The sequence below is a fragment of the Chlorocebus sabaeus genome, chromosome 6 (genome assembly GCF_047675955.1).
Source record: "Chlorocebus sabaeus isolate Y175 chromosome 6, mChlSab1.0.hap1, whole genome shotgun sequence".
Classification (NCBI taxonomy): domain Eukaryota; kingdom Metazoa; phylum Chordata; class Mammalia; order Primates; family Cercopithecidae; genus Chlorocebus; species Chlorocebus sabaeus.
In genome coordinates this window covers 443,102-465,653 of record NC_132909.1, presented here as the reverse complement: position 1 = coordinate 465,653, position 22,552 = coordinate 443,102, and the positions used below count along the sequence as shown (strand labels likewise).

Here is a 22,552-nt window from a genome sequence, read left to right as displayed (position 1 = left end):
TTACGTATATAAAGTTTATATATAAACTTTAATTTAATTAATGTTTTGAGACACAGTCTCACTCTGTTGCCCAGGCTGGAGTGCAGTCGTGTGATCTCTGCTCACTCCAGCCTCTGCCTCCTGGGTTTAAGTGATTCTCCTGCCTCAACCACCTGAGGAGCTGGGATTACAGGCAAGTACCACCACACCTAGCTAGTTTTTGTATTTTTAGTAGACAGTGTTTCACCATGTTGGCCAGGCTGGTCTGGAACTCTTGACCTCAAGTGATCCTAATGCCTTGACCTCCCAAAGTTCTGGAATTACAGGTGTGAGTCGCCATGCCTGGACTAAACTTTAATTTTAAAAGTTTTAAAACAGCTGGGCGTGGTTACTCGTGCCTGTAATCTCAGCACTTTGGGAGGCTGAGATGGGCGGATCACGAGGTCAGGAGATCAAGACCATCCTGGCCAACACAGTGAAACCCCGTCTCTATTAAAAAATACACAAATTAACCAGGCGAGACAGCCCATGCCTGTAGTCCCAGCTACTCGGAGGCTGAGGCAGGAGAATCGCTTGAATCCAGGAGGTGGAGGTTGCAGTGAGCTGAGATCGTGCCACTGCACTCCAGCCTGGGAGACAGAGCGAGACTCTGTCTCAAAAATAAATAAATAAATAACAGTTTTAAAACTATATGCAAGCTGGCCGGGTGCAATGGCTCACGCCTGTAATCCCAGCACTTTGGGAGGCCGAGGTGGGTGGATCATGAAATCAAGAGCTGGAGACCATCCTGGCCAACATGGTGAAACCTTGTCTCTACTAAAAATACAAAAATGAGCTGGGCATGGTGGCAAACGCCTGAAGTCCCAGGTACTTGGGAGGCTGAGGCAGGAGAATCACCTGAACCCAGGGGGCAGAGGTTGCAGTGAACCGATATTGCGCCACTGCACTCCAGCCTGGTGACAGAGCGAGAGTCCGTCTGGAAAGAGAGAGAGAGAGAGAGAGAGAGAGAGAGAGAGAGAGAGAGAGAGAGAGAGAGAGAGAGAGAGAGAGACCTATATCAAGCTGATGGGATGATGGGATCCAAAGGACTTATGCTGCCATTTTAAACAGTCTCAAAACAAAAGATAAAGCAAATGAATCTGCCGCTGCTGTGCTATGAGTCAGGATGCTTGCTGGGCTGGTAGCAACTAGCCCACCTCATCAGATAATTTTTATTCACATGCCTGGAGACTTAGACAGCCAGAATAGCTTCAGGATCAGTATGATCCAGCAGTTCAACAATGTCTTCAAATACTCAGTTTCCCTCCACCTTTCCCATCAGTGGTCTGCAATATTGATTATTCTTAAATTGCTCCCATTGACAGCAATATGGCTCAGCTGCTGCTGCTTTTTTTTTTGGAACGAAGTTTCACTCTTATTACCCAGGCTGGAGCGCAATGGCACGATCTCGGCTCACTGCAACCTCTGCCTCCCGGGTTCAAGTGATTCTCCTGTCTCAGCCTCCTGAGTAGCTGGGATTACAGGCACCCACCACCACGCCTGGCTAATTTTTGTCTATTTAGTGGAGACAGGGTTTCACCATGTTGAGCAGACTGGTCTTGAACTTCTGACCTCAGGTGATCCACCCGGCTTGGCTGCCCAAAGTGCTGGGATTACAGGCGTAAGCCACTGCGCCCGGCCAGTGTGGCTCGGCTTCTTTCAAGAGACTGGGCTTTGTTTTCTGTGTTAGTTTCCTATCACCACTGTAACAAATCACTACAAACTCAGTGTCTTAAAACAAGAGATAAGATAAATATTAAAATAAGACAAATAGATTCTCTCATTTCTGAAGGCCAGAAGCATGAAATCCATACCTGGGCCAAAATCAAGCTGTTGGACAGGTTGTACTTCTCTTGGAGGCTCCAGGAGATAATTCATTCCTTGCTTCTTCCAGCTTATGGTGGCTGCTGGCTTTTTCCTTTTTTTTTTTTTTTTTTTCTGAGACAGAGTCTTACTCTGTTGCCCAGGCTGGAGTGCAGTGGCGTGATCTTGGCTCACTGCAATCTCCGCCTCCCAGGTTCAAGCAATTCTCCTGCCTCAGCCTCCCGAGTAGCTGGCATGACATGCACATGCCACCAAACCCGGGTAATTTTTGTATTTGTATTTTTAATTTAATTTTATTATTTATTTATTTTTTGAGACAGAGTCTTGCTCCATCACCCAGGCTGGAGTGCAGTAGCACAATCTCGGCTCACTGCAACCTCTGCCTCCTGGGTTCAAGCCATTCTCCTGCCTCAGCCTCCCCAGTGACTGGGGTTACAGGCGCACAACACCATGCCCAGCTAATTTTTAAATTTTTAGTAGAGACCGGGTTTCACCATATTGGCCAGGCTGGTCTCGAACTCCAGACCTCGTGATCCACCCGCCTTGGACTCCCAAAATGCTGGGATTACAAGTGTGAGGTACCACGCCCGGCCTATTTTTATTTTATTTTAATTTTTTTGAGAGGGAGTCTCACCCAGGCTGGAGTGCAGTGGCATGATATCTGCTCACTGCATCCTCTGTCTCCCAGCTTCAGGCAATTCTCTGCCTCAGCCTCCCGAGTAGCTGGGATTACAGGCACCTGCCACCATGTCTGGCTAATTTTTGTGTTTTTAGTAGAGATGGGGTTTCACCATGTTGGCCAGGCTGATCTTGAACTCCTGACCTTGTGATTCACCCACCTCAGCCTCCCAAAGTGCTGGGATTACAGGCGTGAGCCACTGTGCCCAGCCAGCTTTTGTATTTTTAGTAGAGACGGGGTTTCATCATGTTGGCCAGGCTGGTCTCAGACTCCTGACTTCAGGTGATCCTCCCGCCTCGGCCACCCAAAAGGCTGGGATTACAAGCGTGAGTCACCACACCCGGCCTGCTGGCATGTTTTGACTTGTGGCTGCACAACTCTGGTGTCCACCTCCACAGTCCCATCACCTTCTCCTTTTCTGCGTATGTGCGGTCTCATCTGTCTCTGCCTCCCTCTTTTAAAGATACATGTGATTACATGCACAATCCAGGATCATCTCCCCTCGCAAGATCTTTAAATACATATGCAGCCCCTGTCCCTATATAAGGCAACATTCATAGGTTCCCAGAATTCGGGCCTGACATCTCTGGGGGCCATTTTTCAGCCTAACACACTCTCCTAACTTTTAATCAAAGTCCTGGGCTTCACTCTCCGTTCATGTTCATTGCTTTGACACTTGTCATGGACAGGAGGGTGCCCTGCACTGACTGGCTTGGACCAGTGCTTCAATGCCCGTGGATTAATCACTGCAGCAACGGAGACAGAATGAGGCCAGTGGGCCATCCCCTGGAGCTGAGATTGACGGGCAACTTCACCCATAGCTGCCCAAAAGGGTATCTGGGGTGTTCTGAGGATGCTCTGGGGTGTATTTGAGGAAAGGGATGAGTGGAAAGGTCTCATAAATGAATCTTTTTTCTTTTTTTGAGATGGCGTTTCACTCTTGTTGCCAGGCTAAAGTGCAGTGGCACGATCTCAGCTCACCACAACCTCTGTTTCCTGGGTTCAAGCGATTCTCCTGCTCAGCCTCCCGAGGAGCTGGGATTACAGGCATGTGCCACCACGCCCGGCTAATTTTGTATTTTTAGTATACACGGGGTTTCTCCATGTTGGTCAGGCTGATCTCAAACTCCCGACCTCAGGTGATTCGCCTGCCTTGGCCTCCCAAAGTGCTGGGATTACAGACGTGAGCCACCGCACAGCCTCACATGAAGACTTTTCTCTCCCTTTCTCAGTCTCTTTCTGTCTCTGTCTGTCTCTGTCTCTTCTCTCTCTCTCTCATGTTTTGAAATTCTGGATTCCCTCCTATACCCAAGGGAGAGCTCACACTTCTCCCTTACCTCAGTGGAATGCCATCTTTCCCTTCCAGCACCCCATTCAGTCCTCCACCAGGGTCCCCAGGTCCTGGTAGCTAGCTGCTCCCTGGATATTGGGACTTCACTCAGTTCCAGATTTGTGTTTTGTTGTTGTTTTTTGTTTTTTAGACAGGGTCTCACTCTGTTGCCCAGGCTGGAGTGCAGTGGCCTGATCATAACTCACTGCAGCCTTAATCTCCCGGGTTTGAGAAATCCACCCACCTAAGCCTCCTGAGTAGCTGGGATTACAGGCACATGTCACCATGCCCAGCTAATTTTTTAATTTTTTTGGTAGAGATGGAGTCTCACTATGTTGCCCAGGCTGGTCTTTAACTCCTGGTCTCACGTGATCCTCCTGCCTCAGCCTCCTAAAGTGCTGGGATTGCAGGCATGAGCTGTCGACCCTCAGTTCCAGATCTTTGCTGGCAGCAAGTCCAGAAACTTCCGCCCAGATCTGGTTTGTGGCCTTATAACTTAACGTGAGGAGAGGTCTCTGGGGTAGATGGGCTCCACCCAAGCTGACTTTTGTGCCAGCTACTGTGGCTGTGCCACCCACCTTCATTGCAGCACAGTCCAGTGCCTTCTATGGATGACAAAAAAAACCAGCTACACTCTTTTCCAGCTTTTCTCACAGCCAGGACATGGATACATGTGTTAATCCTGGCTAACAGGGTCAGAGCAAGTCAACAACAGAGAAGTCTTCTGAAAATTTTGTATTACTTCTTTTTTTTTTTTTTGAGAATAAGTCTAGCTCTGTTGCCCAGGCTGGAGTGCAGTGGTGTGATCTCGGCTCACTGAAACCTCCACCTCCCGGTTCAAGCGATTCTCCTGCCTCAGCCTCCCAAGTAGCTGGGACTACAGGCGCGCACCACCACTCCTGGCTAATATTTTGTATTTTTAGTAGAGACGGGGTTTCACCGTGTTGACTGGGCTAGTCTTGAATGCCTGACCTTGTGATCCACCTGTCTCGGCCTCCCAAAGTGCTGGGATTACAGGCATGAGCTGCTGCGCGCAGCCAAAATGTTGTATTACTTCTTTGTGGTAGGGAGAGTAATGCCCCCTTTCCTTCAGAGATGTCCACATTCCAAACCCTGGAACCTATACATATGTTACCTTCGCATGGCAAAGGGGACATTGAAGATGCCACTAAGGATCTGTTTTTGTTTGTTTTAGAGACAGGGTCTCACTCTGTCATCCAGGCTGGAGTGCAGTGGTGTGATCATGGCTCACTGTAGTCTGGAACTCCTGGGCTCAAGCGATATTCCTGCCTCAGCTTCCTGAGTAGCTGGGTCCACAGGTGCATGCCACCACACCCAGCTATTTTTGTTGTTGTTGTTAAGACAGGGGTCTTGCTCTGTTGCCCAGACCGGTCTCGAACTCCTTGGCCCAAGCGATCTTCCTGCCTCAGCCTCCCAAATTGTTGGGATTACAGGTATGAGCCACCATGCCTGGCCAGATTCTTGAGATGGGTAGATTATTCTGGATTACTTGGGGTGGGCCCTATTTAATCAAATGTCTTTGTATAACTTGAAGCCGGAATCAGAGATGATGATGTGATAATGGAATGAGAGATTTGAAGAAGCTACACTGCTGCCTTTAAAAATGCAGGAAGGGGCCATAAGCCAAGGAGTGCAGGTAGTCTCTAGAAGCTGGAAAAAGCCAAGAAATGGATTCTCTCCTAGACCCCCCAGAAGGACCACAGTCCTGCTGACATTTTAGCCTAGTAAGACCCATTTTGGACTTCTGACTTCCAGAGCTGTGAGCCAACAAATTTGTTGTTGTTTTAAGACACAAAGTTTTGGTAATTTGTTACAGTGGCAATAGAAAACAAATACACTTCCTGATGCCACCTTCTTTAGCCAAATGTTGCATGGCTACATGCTAGACTTGGAACTGCAATCACCATCTTAAGACTGCAAAGATGTGTGCCTCCGAAAAAACCAGGGCCATACACTGGGGAGGGCTGAGTTAAAGGATGGACAGTGCCTGGCTACAGCTTATACTTGAGCCCAGGAGTCAGCCCTAGAAGCCCTTACATCTGGATTTAATTACATTTTTTGTTTTGTGACTTTTCTTTTTGTTTGTGCTGAGACAGGGTCTCTTGCTCTGTTGCCCAGGCTGGAGTGCAGTGGCGCGATTACAGCCTCGACTTCCTAGGCTCAGGCGAGCCTCCCACCTCAGCCTCCTGGGTACCTGGGATTACAGGTATACACCACCATGCGCAACTCGTGTTTTTGTTTGTTTTCGTAGAGATGGAATCTCACACAAACAACTGGGCAAGTATGTTGCTCAGGCTGGTCTTGAACTCCTGGGCTCAAGCGATCCTCCCATCTTGGCCTCACAGTGTTGGGCTTACAGGCATGAGCCACTGCGCCCAGCCTGGACTTAATGAAAAAAAGAACAACTTTTTTTTTGAGTCAGAGTCTTGCTTTGTCATCCAGGCTGCAGTGCAGTGGTATGATCTCAGCTCACTACAACCTCTGCCTCCTGGGTTCAATTAATTCTTATGCCTCAGCCTCCCAAGAAGCTGGGATTACAAGCATACATCACCACACCTGGCTAATTTTTGTATTTTTAGTAGAGACAGGTTTTTGCCATATCAGCCAGGCTGGTCTCAAACTCTTGACCTCAAGCAGTCCACCCACCTCAGCCTCCCAAAGTACTGGGATTACAGATGTGAGCCACTGTGTCCAGTCAGTGAAATTTAAGATAATGAATGGTGGTGTAGTGTCACTTCTGCCAAAACTACACCTTACATGATAACCCTTTCTTGCTCCCCACCAGCTTCTGCTCTCAATTCTCGTTTGGTCATGCTGAGCCACGGTTTCGGGTCTCCTAGAAGCAGCCATCACAGGTAACCAGTTCTGCCGGCTCGGGATGGCCCCTGCTGCCCTGACTCAGAGACACTTCCTGTAAGGCAGACATCTCATGCAGAGCAGAGGCCACTACAGTCAGAAGGAAGGGCCTGGTAGCCTCAGAGGCACAGCCAAGGGGCTGCAACAATGGAAAGAAGATATTCCACAGGTCCAAGGATGTGACATGGAAGCACCCTCTGGGATGTGGTGGACTCAAGAGATCCATGCAGATGTGGGTGCTGTCTCTCTCTCTTTCTCTGTTCTTCATAGAGTGTGGCATGGGTCCTCTCTGGGTGAAAATAGGTGCCCAGAATCACACACTTCCATTCAAAATAAATTGTGTCAACCTGCTGAACCACAAAATGATTCCCTCGCCATGGCCCCAAAGAGCTCTGTGATAAGAACTGTATGCTATTGATGGATCTGAAGTCTAAATTTTGGCAAAAGCAAAGAACACGCCTGAACCAGTCATTTCTGCAGGTGTTTCTCCTTAAGATGAGTTTGAAGCCAATTGGTTATGTGAAGAATAGCAACCAGTTCTTTCTCTCACACTGGAGGAGGGAGAAGCAGAAACAAAGTTCAAGGGTCAAGCCTCCCAAAAGGCTCTGTTGTAATCCTATGCGCTCTTTCATCGTATCTAGTGATGAATTTGGGTAACTGACACTTTACTCTTTGGCCATCCATCCTCGAACTTGATAAGCATTTTCATTTACGTAAGTTTACTTGTAATACTTCCAAAACTTATCTTCACATTTCCCAGCGAACTAATTTCAGACATTTTATGTTTTTATGATTCTATTGTGAAAGGAACCTCCATTTCAATATACCCGTTGCAGGTATAGATTTTGTGCATTGCTTTATGGTGTTGATTTGTCCATCTTTTTTATTCTGCCTGGCTTATTATAATCTTGATTTTTTAATTTTTCAATTGGGTTTTTAAAGTATGTTAATGTTAATAAATGCATTTTTAGGTTTCCTTTCCCAATTATTACAGCACTTAGGTCTATTTCATATCAAATTGATTTATTTATTAAGACAAGGTCAAGCTCTGTCACCCAGGCTGGAGTGCAGTGGCATAATCAGGGCTCACTGCAGCTTCAACTTCCTTAGCTCAAGATCCTCCTACTTCAGCCTCCTGTGTAGCTAAGACTATAGGAGTGTGCCAACACACCCAGCTAAGTTTTTTGCTTTTTTAATACAGATGAGGTTTTGCTATGTTGCTCAGGTTGGTCTTGAACTTCTGAGCTCAGGTGATCCTCCTGCCTTGGCATCCCAAAGTGCTGGGATTGTAAGTATGAGCCTGGTCTCATACTTTATTTGTAGTAACAAGAATATCTGGAAAATGTTCAATACTGCTGAGAGCAGATTTCTTTCATTTTCGATGTGTGTATCCTCCATGGTTGTTGAACAGAGGAGTAAATAAGAAAAAGACTCAAGAGAGATGGGAGTCAGTTCTCATCAGAGAAAAAAAGGTCTATTCCCAAGGCAGAGAAATATTGAGATGGGTTGTGTTCAGGACTAGCAGGAGGTGTGTGGCTGGCTTGTTCCTTGTCTACATCCTACTGGCCTAAAGAAAAGATGCCCCACACTAAGGACAGCAAGAGGGAAAGAGTGAGCCGCCTCCTCTGTGACTTCAGTGGGCAGCTTAACTAGCACCAGGAAAGACCTATACTTGCAGATTTTCTTTGTGAGAAAACGGTGTTGGTTATTTGGGTTTTTATTTATTTCCAACCAAACATGCCTTAACAGATACAGGGTGCAAAGGTGGTACTAGATTATTCCAAACCGGCCTCGCTGGTTTGTCCGGCATTCTGTGGACTTCCTGCATTCCTCTTTGAGGCAGGTCATTTTCTGGAGGTTGTTTGTGATCAGCCTCTGCTCAGAGCCCAAAGTCTTAGCCTCTCCCCCATGTGCTATGTCCAGTGTGGATTATCCTGATGGTGAGCTTACCTTTGATGTTGGGGGAAACAGGCAAAGAATGAATGAGCAGCAGTAACCAAAGAGCCTCTCTTCTGGGAACAAAGCTATGATACTAATAATTCATAGTTCAAATGCACATTAATTTTTACAATACGTTCCCAAGCTCTCAGAAGTTCACAGAGGTGTCCTCAATGCTCACACTTCAAAGACGGAAAGACACATCTTTCTTCTTTTTAAAAACGATTTTAAAATGTGTCCCCCTTTACATGGAACGATTTGAGATGCTCTGTGTGATGAAAGAGAGACAGAGAATGATGAGTGGAAATCAAATCCTGGGTCCAGGATTCAGTTGCACAGCTGGTTTAGGACTCAGTTGAACACCACCAGCTGCCATAATGGTCCAGCTGTCATTATCGTTTGGGCCAACTTATAGCTTTACATATTTTATTCTTAGTCATATGTTGCTTAATTTGAACCAATAGAAGACCATTGATTTAAAAAAGCATATGGGGCCGGGGCAGTGGCTCATTCCTGTAATGCCAGCACTTTGGGAGGCCGAAATGGGCGGATCACCTGAGGTCAGAAGTTTGAAACCAGCCTGACCAACATGGTGAAACCCCGTCTCTACTAAAAATACAAAAATTAGCCGGACGTCATGGCATCTGCCTGTAATCCCAGCTACTAAGGAGAATGACGCAGGAGAATCGCTAGAACCTGGGAGGTGGAGGCGGAGGTTGCAGTGCCATTGCACTCCAGCCTCGGCAATAAGAGCGAAACTCCATCTCAAAAAAAAAAGCATATAGAAGAATATTAATATATTTAAATAACTCAGTATCGCAATAAACCTATGTCTGACTATGTGGAATATATATATATTTATTTGAGATGGAGCCCCCTGTAGTAGAGACAGGGTTTCACCATGTTGGCCAGGTCGGTCTCGAACTCCTGACCTCAGGTGATCCACCCACCTCAGCCTCCCAAAGTGATGGGATTACAGGTGTGAGCCACCGCACCTGGTCCTATGTGGACTATATTAAGAGAGAAAAAGTAAAAATTAAACTTTGCAATTGAATGAAATAACTACTATTTCTAAAACACACATTTTCACTTATGATCCATAATGCCTTCTATGCAATTCAAAATTCCAGATATTTTCTAACAGAAAATTTCTCCCTGTTATGAGTCTGCAAAATTTATATGAACAAGGCTATTTATATTTTGTCTCTCTGCTACCTAGTGTAAATATTCTTGTATTTTGCTACAGATATACTCATGTGTTTGATGGTCAGATGCTACCCCAAACCTCTTAGGGATTTATATACTGTATGGTGTAAATACATTACCATCCTACTAAAATCCAAATGATTGTGAATTACAAAATACATCTGGCCCAGAAGGTTTTGAACAAGCAATCAAGGCACTGTCTAAATCCAACAATGATGAATAACATTTTTTCAACATTTTACATGCTTAATAGTTAACATTTCTTCAGAAGTCTTTTTTTTTTTTTTTTTTTTTTTTACAAATTACAATAAATTAAACAGCATATTTAATTTGCTAAACAGGAAAAGAGTATGCAATTACTAAAAGTTGAATTTAAATGGCTCTCATAAATCAATCTTCAATAATATACTTATTTAAAACCATCTTTAGGTTGGGTGCGGTGGCTCATGCCTGTAATCCCAGCACTTTGAGGGGCCGAGATAGGCGTATCACCTGAGGTCAAGAGTTTGAGACCAGCCTGGCCAACATGGCAAATCCCCATCTCTACTAAAAATACAAAAATTAGCCAGGCATGATGGCACGCCCTGTAATCCCAGCTACTCAGGAGGCTGAGGCAAGGAGAATCGCTTGAACCCGGGAGGCAGAGGTTGCAGTTGAGCCAAAATCGCGCCACTGCTCTCCAGCCTGAGTGAAAGAGCGAGACTCTGTCTCAAAACAAACAAAACATCTTTGGCCAGTCATGGTGGCTCACGCCTGCAATCCCAGCACTTTGGGAGGCCGAGGCAGGAGGATTGCTTGAGCCCAGGAATTCAAGACCAGCCCTGGCAACACACTGAGATCTCATCTCTACACAAATATTTGTTAAAAATTAGCGAGGTGTGGTGATGCACACCAGTAGTCTGTCCTAGCTACTTGGAAAGCTGATATGGGAAGAACACATGAGCCCAGGAGGTTGGGCCAGCAGTAAGCCATGACTGCTTTCCAGCCTGGGTGACAGAACAAGACCCTGTATCAAAAACAAATTCTTTTAATCAAAAATCAGGTTTTATCCTATACCACATAAATAGAAATCATTAGAAGAATTTCCACCAGCCTGGGCAACATGGTGAGGTTTCTGTCTCTACAGAAAAATACAAAAGAGGCCGGGCGGGGTGGCTTATGCCTATAATCTTGGCACTTTGGGAGGCTGAGGCGGGCGGACTGCCTGAGGTCAGGAGTTCGAGACCAAGCTGGCTAACACGGTGAAACCCTGTCTCTACTAAAAATACAAAAATTAGCCAGGCATAGTGGTGCATGCCTATGGTCCAAGCTACTTGGGCAGCTGAGGCAGGATAATCACTTGAACCCAGGAGGCGGAGGTTGCAGTGAGCCAAGATTGTGCCACCTCACTCCAGCCTGGGCGACAGAGCAAGACTCTGTCTCCAAAAAAAAAAAAAAAAAGTCAGCCAGGTGTGGTGGCGTGCACCTGTCCTGTAGTCCCAGCTATTTGAGAGACTAAGGTGGGAGGATCACTTGGGCTCAGGAGGCGGAGGCTGCAGTGAGTTGTGATTGCACCAATGCATTCCAGCCGGGGTCACAGAGCAAGACCCTGTCTCAAGAAAAAAAAAAAAAAAAGAATTTCTAAGGGGGTTTGCTTCCTTGCGATTAAGGGCCTCCATCAAACTTGAATATGAAGGGTTAGACGTATCCCTATTCAAATCCGGAACAAAACAAGACTGACTATTAGTAAACATGACTACTTGACATAGCTCTGTCATACTAGCTAGGACTATACAATGTTACTTTTTTAAAGTTGAAGTATGGAAAAGGAAGATATCAAATTACTTATTAATTGGGGATAGTGTTATATCTATAATAGACAAGAAAAATCCAAGGAAATATTATTAGACTGTAAGATATCTGCAGTCTCTAAGTAAATACTCCTATGCCAAAATCAACACACTAACAGCAACAACAATTAAACAACGTGTAGCCTGAGGTTGGATCCTCCACAGTGACCAAAAAAACTAACAACCCGTGGAACAAGTTTAGCAGGCAATGTACAGGACCACCAGAGGGAGGCAGAGGACTGCTGAGACCTGCCAGGAACTATTAAGAAAGAGTGCACAGTGCCCTGAGCACCGAGAGAGATCATCAAGGCCCTCAGATCCCAAGAAGACAAGACCATACCAGGACCTGGGACCTAAGGAAGATACGAAAACACCAGATGTCGGTCCTTGAGGAAGCCAAGAGAATACCTCCTTGTCCTGAGCTTCCAAGGAAGATGAGAGCACCCTGGGTCCAACGATGGTGGCACACACCAGGTCCTGGACAGTTAGAGACTTCAGTTTCCTCTCCCTAGACATAAGAACCTCAGCTTCCAGGAGCAAACTGGACCACAGGGGGACACTGGGCAGAGAATACTGCTCCTCCTCCCCAGTGCCTGGGGTACAGTTAGCCCTAATCATCTCTCCAGAACTAGGGTGGACGTTTGGCCTCATTCCCATCACACTTACGGTCCACCTAGTCTTCCCTCCTTCCCCTTGCATACCCCTGACCTTCCTACTCCCTTCCTCTAATCCCCAGAACTAGGGTGGACATTTGGCCACGTTCCCACCACACTTCCGGTCCTCCGAGTTTCCCTCCCCTCCCTGACCTTGAGTGACACTTGGCCCTGTCCACCCTCACTTCTAGGCAGGACCCATCTCCCAGAAACATAGGTGTCGTCAGTCCCAACTCCTGCACACTTCCTGCTCTCCCAGTCCTCGCCTTCTTTCTCGCCTTTGAAACTGGTGGAACTACAGTACCTCCCCACTCCCCCCCGCGACTTCCGTCCTCCAGTCGCGCCCCCTTCCCCAAAAGTTGCGTGGACCCTAGCCCCGCCTCCTTCTCCCCGCCCTCCCTGTCCCCGCCCCTCCACCGAGATGGACGGCCAGTTAGGCCCGCCCCCTGCACTTCCGGCCCTACCCGCCCTTCCTCTTCCCAAGGGACGTCATAATTAATCCCGCCCCCACCGCCACCAACTAAGCATCACCTACTCCGCACTTCCGGCCTGACCCCTGTCCAGCTCCTTTCCTATCTCCAGCTTCTGCTCTGCCCCAAGAGTGGTCGCCTTCGTGGCAGGGCACGACTCTCTTCCAGCTCGGGTCGCCGCCCACATTAGTGTGGGGCCCTGCGGCCTAGCGTCCCTCATCAGAGGCTTCCCCTTGCCTAGCTGGACCGCCGAGGGACATCGACGAGTGCCCTCCTCCTGCCTTCCCTGGCTTCGCCTGCCGCCCCTAACCGGCCGGTCAAGATGGCCGCCGCTGGGTGAGGCGAGCTGGCACGCCGCGGGGGCATCTGGGAGTTGTAGTCCGGGACGGCGGGCTGACGCACTTCGCCGCCGGCCGACGGGCGCCATTGTGCGGCGCGCGCCGGGTGAGTGCCGCGCGAAACATGCGTCCGTCGGGGGCTGCGCTGGGCGGGTCCGGAACCGTTAGTTGGGGGCGAGCGCGTCCTCTGCATTTCCCGCCGAGCTCGGGTACCCGGAGCTGGCCGTGCCTGCAGTCCTCCCGCCGCTCTGTGGGATGGGGTCGGTGACCCGGAACCCCGAGGGGAGACAGTGCTTTCGGGGCGCCGGGGTGGAGAGAACAGATCGCCTCCGGGAGCGTGGGGTCTGGGCCAGGGAGGCGATCCCCTCCGATGCGCGGGACAGAGGAGGCTCGGTGTCCTCTCGGGGAGGGGAAAACTGGTGCTATCCAGTACTGTGGAGTCCTGTGACTCACTCTGGGCGTTTTCCAGTTTGGCTGGACTTGTCATTTCCCGCTGAGGGAGCCGTTCCTGGGCGGAGGCTGGGGTAGCTCCCCAGCGGAGCTCTTACGCCTCTCCCTCCCCTCCCAACTTCGGTTTCCTCAGGACTCTGCCCACTTCCACCAGAGACACATTGAGAAGGAGGAAACTATGGCCTCAAGGCTTCCGACGGCCTGGTCCTGTGTGAGTAGAGGCTTCCTTCGGCTTTTGTGTCCGCTGCTGCACCTGGGGGGATGCGGATGGTGGTGAGATACCACCTTCCCTGAGATACCCCCGTCCCCCAGAGCACCTCGGGGAGGGGTAGATTGGTTGGGCAGGAGAGATCCTGCGTGATAGTGGAACCGCAGGTGGTTTGGTTTTCCAAGGGTGTAGTTAGAGTGGAGACCAGATTGTAGGGGCTTCTGAAGGCCAGGTCAAGGCTCTTCCTTGTATCCTTTATACTGGGAAGAGTAATTGACAGGACTTTTGTTTGTTTTTTTGTTTTTTTGAGATGGAGTCTCCCTCTGTCGCCCAGGCTGGAGTGCACTGGCGCCATCTTGCAACCTCCGCCTCCTGGGTTCAAGTGATTCTCCTGCCTCAGCTTCCTCGAGTAGCTGGGACTACAGGCGTGTGCCACCATGCCCAGCTTTTTTTTTTTTTTTTTTTTTTGTATTTTTAGTAGAGACGGGGTTTCACCATGTTGGCCAGGCTGGTCTCGAACTCTTGACCTAAGGTGATCCGCCCACTTCGGCCTCCCAAAGAGTAATTGACAGGTCTATGCAGGGATCAGGCTTATGTTTAGATTTCAGCAGATAAATTGGCATTGAGCAAGAGGTGACAGCAGCAGAATTCAATAACAAATAGAAAAGACAGGTGAGGATGGATCCCTGACAGGTGAAGGACATAGAAAGAAGCATCAGGGCTCTGGGTAGGGGCTGACAGCTTGGGTGTGATGGTGCAGCTCAGAGAATTCCCTAGGAGGCATACGCACCACTCTCAAAGTCAGAATTTTCAAATGAATAAGAAATAGGGCCGGGTGTCGTGGCTCACGTCTGTAATCCCAGCACTTTGGGAGGCTGAGGCAGACGGATCACGAGGTCAGGAGTTCGAGACCAGCCTGACCAACATGGTGAAACCTCATCTCTACTAAAAATACAAAAATTAGCCGGGCGTGGTGGTGTGCACCTGTCATCCCAGCTACTCAGGAGGCTGAGGCGGGAGAATCGCTTGAACTCGGGAGGCAGAGGCTGCAGTGAGCTGAGATTGCACCACTGCACTCTAGCCTAGGAGACAGAGTGAGACTCTGTCTCAAAAACAAACAAACAAACAAATAAATAAATAAATAAATAAAATAAAATAAATGGACAGGTTGTCATATGCTACAGAGGACTCATGTGTTGCTCTCCTTATTGTAACCTGAATAGAGTCAAGCTTGGGTTTGCTTGGGGTTTCAGACAAAGACAGAAACTCAGGATGAGACTGCCAGAATGTCCTTGGGTCATCTTGTAGACCATTCTGTGCTTTCACTGGCCTGGTCAGCCTCCCCTGTCTTTCTTTTGTCATGGATGCGGACGGCCCATGGCTGAACAAGAATCTGGATTTTTAGGAACCAGTGATCTTTGAAGATGTAACACTGGGTTTTACCCCGGAAGAGTGGGGACTGCTGGACCTCAAACAGAAGTCCCTGTACAGGGAAGTGATGCTGGAGAACTACAGGAACCTGGTCTCAGTGGGTAAGGCTGGCCTCCAGGTCAATAAGGATCTGTGTAGCACCTCAAAGTATGTGTCTGCTTGGGTTCAGACTGCAGGGGCACCAGTAGGAAAAGGGCAGCTTTTCAGTATGACTTCTGAAGCCTTGCCTAGTCCATCCCTCCCTGAATACCAGGGAGATGGGTCTGTGGGGGATGTTTTCAGCTGCAATAGTGGATGCTTATTGTTTTTGTAACAAGAGCTCCAGCCAGGCATGGTGGCTCAGCTCAGGAGACTAAGGCAGGAGGATTGTTTGAGCCCAGGAGTTTGAGACCAGTATGGGCAACATAGACCCTGTCTCTATTTAAAAAAACAAAACAAACAACTCCACAGAAATTCCAGACAATGTGATGCCAGTGTCCCAACGGTTTAGGAGTAGCACCAAAGAGCCTGTCCCTGCCAGGCACGGTAGCTCACGCCTGTAATCCTGGCACTTTGGGAGGCTGAGGCAGGCAGATCAGTTGAGGTCAGGAGTTCTAGACCAGCCTGACCAACATGATGAAACCCTGTCTTTACTAAAAATACAAAAATTAGCCAGGCACCCCAACTACTTAGGAGGCTGAGTCAGGAGAATTGCTTGAACCTGGGAGGTGGAGGAGGTTACAGTGAGCTGAGATTGGATCACAGCACTCCAGCTTGGGCAACCAAGCAAGACTCTGTCTCAAAAAAAAAAAAAAAAAGGCCTGTCCCTTCAGACTCTGGTTATTGTGAACCTTTCCATGTTCCCCCTACTCATTGCACAGCTGTGGCTCCAAGCATTGCATCTGTGCTCAAGGCAGAAACAAGGAGAAGGGGTAGCCCCAGCCAGGTCTCTTTCACAGCTGTTATGTTGAACCAGAAAGCAAAAGCTTTCCCAGCTGACCGATCTGTCTTTGTGTCTGGCTGACCAGAATTGGGCCCCTTAGCTGCTTGGCAAAGGAGTCTTAGAAAGCCAGCAACAGGGATGGATGGAGTTGTGTTCACCACTCTAGGCCAGAAGTCATGTATGTCATGCCTTAGCAGGGGAGAAGCTGGAGATGGCTTGTGCTGCAGTAGGATAGCATTTTCTCCCGAACACAGACCCCCACAAGCCCTGTCTCTTTTCCTTTGAGCAGAACATCAGCTTTCCAAACCAGATGTGGTATCTCAGTTAGAGGAGGCAGAAGATTTCTGGCCAGTGGAGAGAGGAATTCCTCAAGACACCATTCCAGGTGAGAACCAGACATGGGAAGCCCCCACAGGGAAGGGGCCAACTGATTAGTCAGGGACCCATATCTTGGAAAAGCAGTAGGCATTGGGATACCCCAGATGGGGTGCTGTGATGAGCAGTTGCAGAACCAAACTGGCCCCAGAATCAGCAGTGTCCTGCTTGGTTGAAAGTGAACCTGTTGCCGGTGGCAGGTGATACTTGTGTTGACAGTAGAGGCTCCCTTAGTCTGTTACATGCATTGTCTACTCTGCCTTCCCCTCATAACCACTGGTAACCCTGGTGTGTATTTCCAGCCAGACTTTCTTACGTAGGCTTATGTGAATGTATGCGAATATATATATACATTTTGAGGGTGTTATAATACAGACAGTTCAGCTTCTTTTTGATTTGGAGACTGGCTCTCACTCTGTCACCGAGGCTGGAGTGCAGTGGCATGATCTCAGCTCACTGCACCCTCTGCATCCTGGACTCAAGCTGTCCTCCTAACTCAGCCTTCCAAGTAGCTGGAACTATAGGCAAGTACCACCATGCCCATTTAATTTTTTTTTTTGTAGAGACAGTGTTTCACCATGTTGCCCAGGCTGGTCTTGAGCTCCTGAGCTCAAGTGATCCACCCACCTCAGCCTCCCAGAGTGCTGGGATTTCAGGCATGAGTCACCGGGTCTGTCTGGTCTGCTTTATTTTATTTATTTTTTGAGAGATGGCGCCTCACTCTGTTGCTCAGGCTGGAGTGCAGTGGTATGATCTCAGCTCACTGCAACCTCCGCCTCCCGGGTTCAAGTGATTCTCCAGCCTCAGCCTCTGCAGTAGCTGGGATTACAGTGTGCACCATGACTCCAGGCTAATTTTTGTATTTTTAGTAAAGGACAGTTTCACCATGTTGGCCATGCTGTTCTTGAACTCCTGTCCTCAAGTGATTCACGCACCTTGGCCTCCCAAAGTGCTGGGGTTACATGCATGAGCCATTGTGCCCGACCTCCGCTTTATTAACAGCTTCGGTGTGGTCCACATTTGATTTTTCTTCTTTTGATGGACATTAAATTTACTACAGAAAACCTCCTTGCATACTTTGTTTTTGCATGAATGAGTTGATTTTTCTGTAGGTTGGATTTCTAAAAATGGAACTACAGGATCAACCAATGTTGTAAACTAAAAATCTGGTAGTGACAGATTACCATCTCAGATCCTTTAAGGCCAGGCACAGTGGCTCACGCCTGTAATCCCAGCACTTTGGGAGGCTGAGGTGGGAGAATGTTTGAGACCCTGTCTCTCTAAAAAAAATAGGCCGGGCACAGTGGCTCGTGGCTGTAATCCCAGCACTTTGGGAGGCCAAGGCAGGCAGACTATTTGAAGTCGGGAGTTTGAGACCAGCCTGGCCAACATGGTGAAACCTCATCTCTACTAAAAATACAAAAATTAACTGGGCATGGGCCAAGTGCGGTGGCTCACGCCTGTAATCCCAGCACTTTGAGAGGCCGAGGCGGGCAGATCACGAGGTCAGGAGATCGAGACCATCCTGGCTAACACAGTGAAACCCCATCTCTACTAAAAATACAAAAAATTAGCTGGGTGTGGTGGCAGGTGCCTGTAGTCCCAGCTACTCGGGAGGCTGAGGCAGGAGGATGGCGTGAACCCGGGAAGTGGAGCTTGCAGTGAACTGAGATCATGCCACTGCACTCCAGCCTGGGCGACAGAGCAAGACTCCTTCTCAAAAAAAAAAAAAGAAAAAAAAAATTAGCTGGGTGTGGTGGTTTGTGCCTACTTGGGATAATCCAATCCCAGCTACTTGGGAGGCTGAGGCAAGAGAATCGCTTGAACCCAGGAGACAGAGGTTGCAGTGAACAGAGATCATGCCACTACGTGACAGAGTGAGACTCCATCCCCCCCCATAAAAAAAAAAGTACAAATATGTATGTATATACATAAATATAAGTCTTTTTTTTTCTTTCTTTTTTTTTTTTTTTTTGAGGCGGAGTCTCCCTCTGTCGCCCAGGCTGGAGTGCAGTGGCCAGCTCTCAGCTCACTGCAAGCTCCGCCTGCCAGGTTTACACCATTCTCCTGCCTCAGCCTCCTGAGTAGCTGGGGCTACAGGCGCCCGCCACCATGCCCGGCTAGTTTTTTGTATTTTTTAGTAGAGATGGGGTTTCACCGGGTTAGCCAGGATGGTCTCGATCTCCTGACCTCGTGATCCACCCGTCTCGGCCTCCCAAAGTGCTGGGATTACAGGCTTGAGCCACCGTGCCCGGCCAAACATAAATCTTTTAAAATAGGCAAGGCACAGGGCTCATGCCTGTAATCCCAGCAATTTGGGAGTCCAAGGCAGGAGGATTGCTTGAGGCTAGGAGTTTGAGGTTATAGTAAGCTATGATCGTGCCACTGCACTCTAACCAGGTTGACAGTGAGACCCAGTCTCAAAAAAAAAAAAATTTAAAATCCTTCAGAATACATAGAGTTGCTGAAGTAAATGACAGCTCTTTTTCTTCTTTATCAACAGCAATTTGTAATGGTCTTTTGAAGGTTTGCAGATCTGATGGGATAAATACAATGTGTTCAATGTAGTTCACATTTTCCTCACAATGGACCAAGTTGGACATATTTTATAAATCTATGGCCTGTTTGTATTTTTTCTTTTGTGAGTTCATGTATTTTCCCATTTTTTTCTTTTTTATTTGTAGGAATTCTATATGTTCTGGATGTGAATATTGAAATATCATATCCTAGACCATGTATTGTCTACCTTTCTGTAGTCTCTATACAGAAGTTTTATAATTTCTTTTTCTTTTCAAATATGTCTTTATTTCTGTTCTAGATTCTGTATCATATATAGGTAGATTATCCAAACACTTTAGTGTGTTGTGGTATTTGTTATATACCTCAAACTGCTGCATTCAAGCAGTTCTCCTGCCTCAGACTCCCAAAGTGCTGGGATTACATCACTTAAATTTTTTTCTTTTTAGTTCAGTTTATCTGGAATGTCCTTTTATATATGGATGGGGTTCATCCTCTGCTTACTGGAAATACCAGTTTGTTATGGACTAAGTAGCTATCTTTATATACAGGCCTCTATGGACTCTCCCTTCATCTTTTCTGTCTGAGTAAAAGCCATGTTACTGTGCTTTGATATATAATGGTTCCCCTTGTTATTAAAAAAAAAAAAAAGTGTTAGCTGGCTTTAGCCATCTATTTCTCCAGATAAACACTTACTCTCAGCTTGTCAGTGTTCATTGAGAAAATCCTGTTGGGATGTGTATTACATTTAATTAGGTTTTCATTATTACTGTTACCTGGTCAAGTTAATCCTGCCTCATGGTCTTGCATAGTTGTTCCAGATGAACTTGTCATGCTCGTAAATTCTTTGATCTTTTTTGGCCGAGCACGGTGGCTCACACCTGTAATCCCATCACTTTGGGAGGCCGAGGTGGGCAGATCACGAGGTCAGGAGTTCGAGACCAGCCTGACCAACATGGTGAAACCCTGTCTCTACTAAAAATACAAAAATTAGCTGGGCGTGGTGGCGGGCACCTATAGTCCCAGCTGCTTGGGAGGCTGAGGCAGGAGAATCACTTGAACCCAGGAGGCAGAGGTTGCAGTGAACCGAGATCATGCCACTGCACTCCAGCCTGGGCGACAGAGCGAGACTCCATCTCAAAAAAAGAAAAAAAATTCTTTTCTCTCTCTCTTTTTCTTTTTTTTTTGAGACGGAGTCTCCCCCTGTCACCCAGGCTGGAGGGCAGTGTGATCTCGGCTCATGCAACCTCCACCCCCTGGGTTCAAGTAATTCTCGTGCCTCAGCCTCCTGAGTAGCTGGGACTACAGCCATGTTCCACCATGCCTGGCCAGTGTTTTTATCATCTGTAACAGTTGTGTTACATCATGCAGTTGTGTTCATCGTGGGTAGTATGTCCAAAATCGTGTGAAGCTCAGAGTGTGAAGAGTTGGTATCTAGTCTGACTTAAATGGAAAAGTTAGGTTTTGATGAGCTTGATGCTGGATTCTGCTTTGATTCAAATCAGTTTTATCTGGATTAACAAATAGTCATCTTGTCTTTTCTAATGAATGAAAATCGGCAATATCTCCTATTTCCCTTCTAGAGCTTACTAAAGTGGTCACACGATTCTCCTTTGAGCAGTTAACATAGGAGTATAATATTTATAGAAGTGCTTTTGTAACGTGCTGCTGGAGTCCTGAATTTCTAAAGGAGTTTTGTGTCAGTATTCGTAAGTTACGTTGGGGAGGTGGTTTTCTTTGTGTGTTTGCTTGGTCAGCTTTTCTATCAGTGTGCTGAATGCAGAGCACACTGGATGCTTTCCCTTCTCTTTGTTTTCTGTGCTGTGATGCAAGCGGCATCAGAACTACCCACTTCTGGCAGTACTGAGCTGTGACATCCTCACCTAACTCCCATCCTTGGTGATGACCTGTTTGCCACAGAATGGAGGACTAGAGTCTGTGACTCTCCCCGACCCCCAGCCTTTCTCTGGGCCCTGTTTCTGGTTTCTTTGTATTTCAGCTTCCTGGCTCAGCATTAATATTTTGTTTTTCGTTTCCACATTCAAAGTTTTTCCTTCCGTTCCCTTCACTGAAAATCTTTGTTAGCAAAAGAGGTCACTAAACTATTTCACCTGCAAGGTCTCCAGCAATGCAAGTACTTTGTATCTGCCTGCAGTGGTTTCTGTGCCCCTTAGTTTTTGAGACGGAGTCTTGCTATATCACCAGCCTGGAGTGCAGCGGCGCCATCTCGGCTCACTGCAACCTCCGCCTCCCAGGTTCAAGTGATTCTCCTGCCTCAGCCTCCTGAGTAGCTGGGACTACAGGTGTGCACCACCACATCCAGCTAATTTTTTGTATTTTTAGTAGAGACAGGGTTTCACCATGTTGGCCAGGATGCTCTTGATCTTTTGACCTTGTGATCTGCCCACCTCGGCCTCCCATAGTGCTGGTATTACAGGCGTGAGCCACCGCGCCCAGCCCAGCCTCCTGATCTTCCTTTTGGTCTTTATGTCTCTGGATTACTCAGGCTGTGACAGGTCTGCATTTCATCCTTCTTGGCGCTCAGGACCCATGTTCTGAATGGGCAAACCTCCAGGCCATACACTTCTGGATGATCTGGTAGTATCCTAAATCTGGCTGGTATCTGGGGCACTGTGGGTGCCACACATCTTGGGAGAGCTGGCTCTACAGGTGACAGACTCAGGTTGGTGTCCCAGAGTCAGAGGCCACATGAGGGGAGGCTCATCAGGAGGTACTGTTGCAGCTTAGGCCTGAGGTGATGGGTGTCCAACTCATCTCTGCTCTGTCACAGAAAGAGTCCTTAACTAGATGCTGTCCTTCCTCTTCTCCTTCTCTCACCTCACAGATCTTTATGGAGGGCCTTTTCTGTCCTGTGCAATATACTCACTAAAAACTTTGGTGATAAACCAAAGCACTTGCATAATCCCTACCATCTTAGACGTCATAGTCTAAGCAATCATGGCCTTTCACAAACATGTTACACAGATACAATGATAAACGTACTGAGAAGGAAAAGAACCTGGTATAAAGAGGGGGAGCAGTGGGGAATTACTTTGGAAGACCTAGTCAGGAGACACTGCAGGGGTGAGATTTAAGCCAATTCCTGAAGGAAAATAAGTCCGTGGACATACAGGATTAGTGGTGAAGAGAGCTTCTAGGCATGGAGGCACCATTTGAGGTGACTGTCAGATGGGAAAGAACTTGGCATTTTGAGGGGCCCTTCGAGCCTAGTGGACTAGGAGCAAGTAAAATGAAGGGATGAGACGCTGCTTTTCACAGCACAGCTCACTCAGGGTGGCTTGTGAAGCAAGAATTGTGGTATGTCACAGATTGGAGGCAAGCAGGGCCTGCAGTTACACCTGGTAATACCTGCTAACGTGGTAATAAGTGGCCTGAGAGTAACAGCACATTGGGGGAGAGTCAGGTGTGTGTGATTCATAGGTGAACTCAGTGGGACTAGGCGAATAATTGAGAGGCATGAAAGAAC

The 22,552-nt window shown here is 47.7% G+C and overlaps 1 protein-coding gene and 1 long non-coding RNA gene across 9 annotated transcripts in view; one reads left to right on the top strand and one right to left on the bottom strand.

The window, feature by feature from the left end:
* Window positions 1-1,925: 1,925 nt before the first annotated feature.
* Window positions 1,926-12,997, bottom strand: LOC103235440 (uncharacterized). Of its 4 annotated transcripts, none has more exons than XR_012093069.1 (3): window positions 12,890-12,997; window positions 12,110-12,178; window positions 1,926-8,934 (listed from the first exon to the last, which is right to left on the bottom strand). It is a non-coding gene; the product is annotated as an uncharacterized lncRNA (long non-coding RNA). The 4 variants fall into 4 exon arrangements; XR_012093070.1 differs by having other exon boundaries at window positions 12,110-12,209; window positions 12,890-12,985; XR_012093071.1 differs by having other exon boundaries at window positions 12,886-12,974.
* A 68-nt stretch (window positions 12,998-13,065) lies between these two features.
* Window positions 13,066-22,552, top strand: part of ZNF274 (zinc finger protein 274) — a 31,944-nt gene continuing 22,457 nt past the window's right edge. The window contains exons 1-4 of one of the 5 annotated variants that reach the window (XM_007998413.3): window positions 13,066-13,268; window positions 13,746-13,823; window positions 15,226-15,352; window positions 16,463-16,558. In XM_007998413.3, the coding sequence (XP_007996604.2) occupies window positions 13,791-13,823; window positions 15,226-15,352; window positions 16,463-16,558 (256 nt within the window). In that variant the 5' untranslated portion in view covers window positions 13,066-13,268; window positions 13,746-13,790. The other 4 variants (XM_007998414.3, XM_007998415.3, XM_007998417.3 and 1 more) reach the window with 4 other exon arrangements.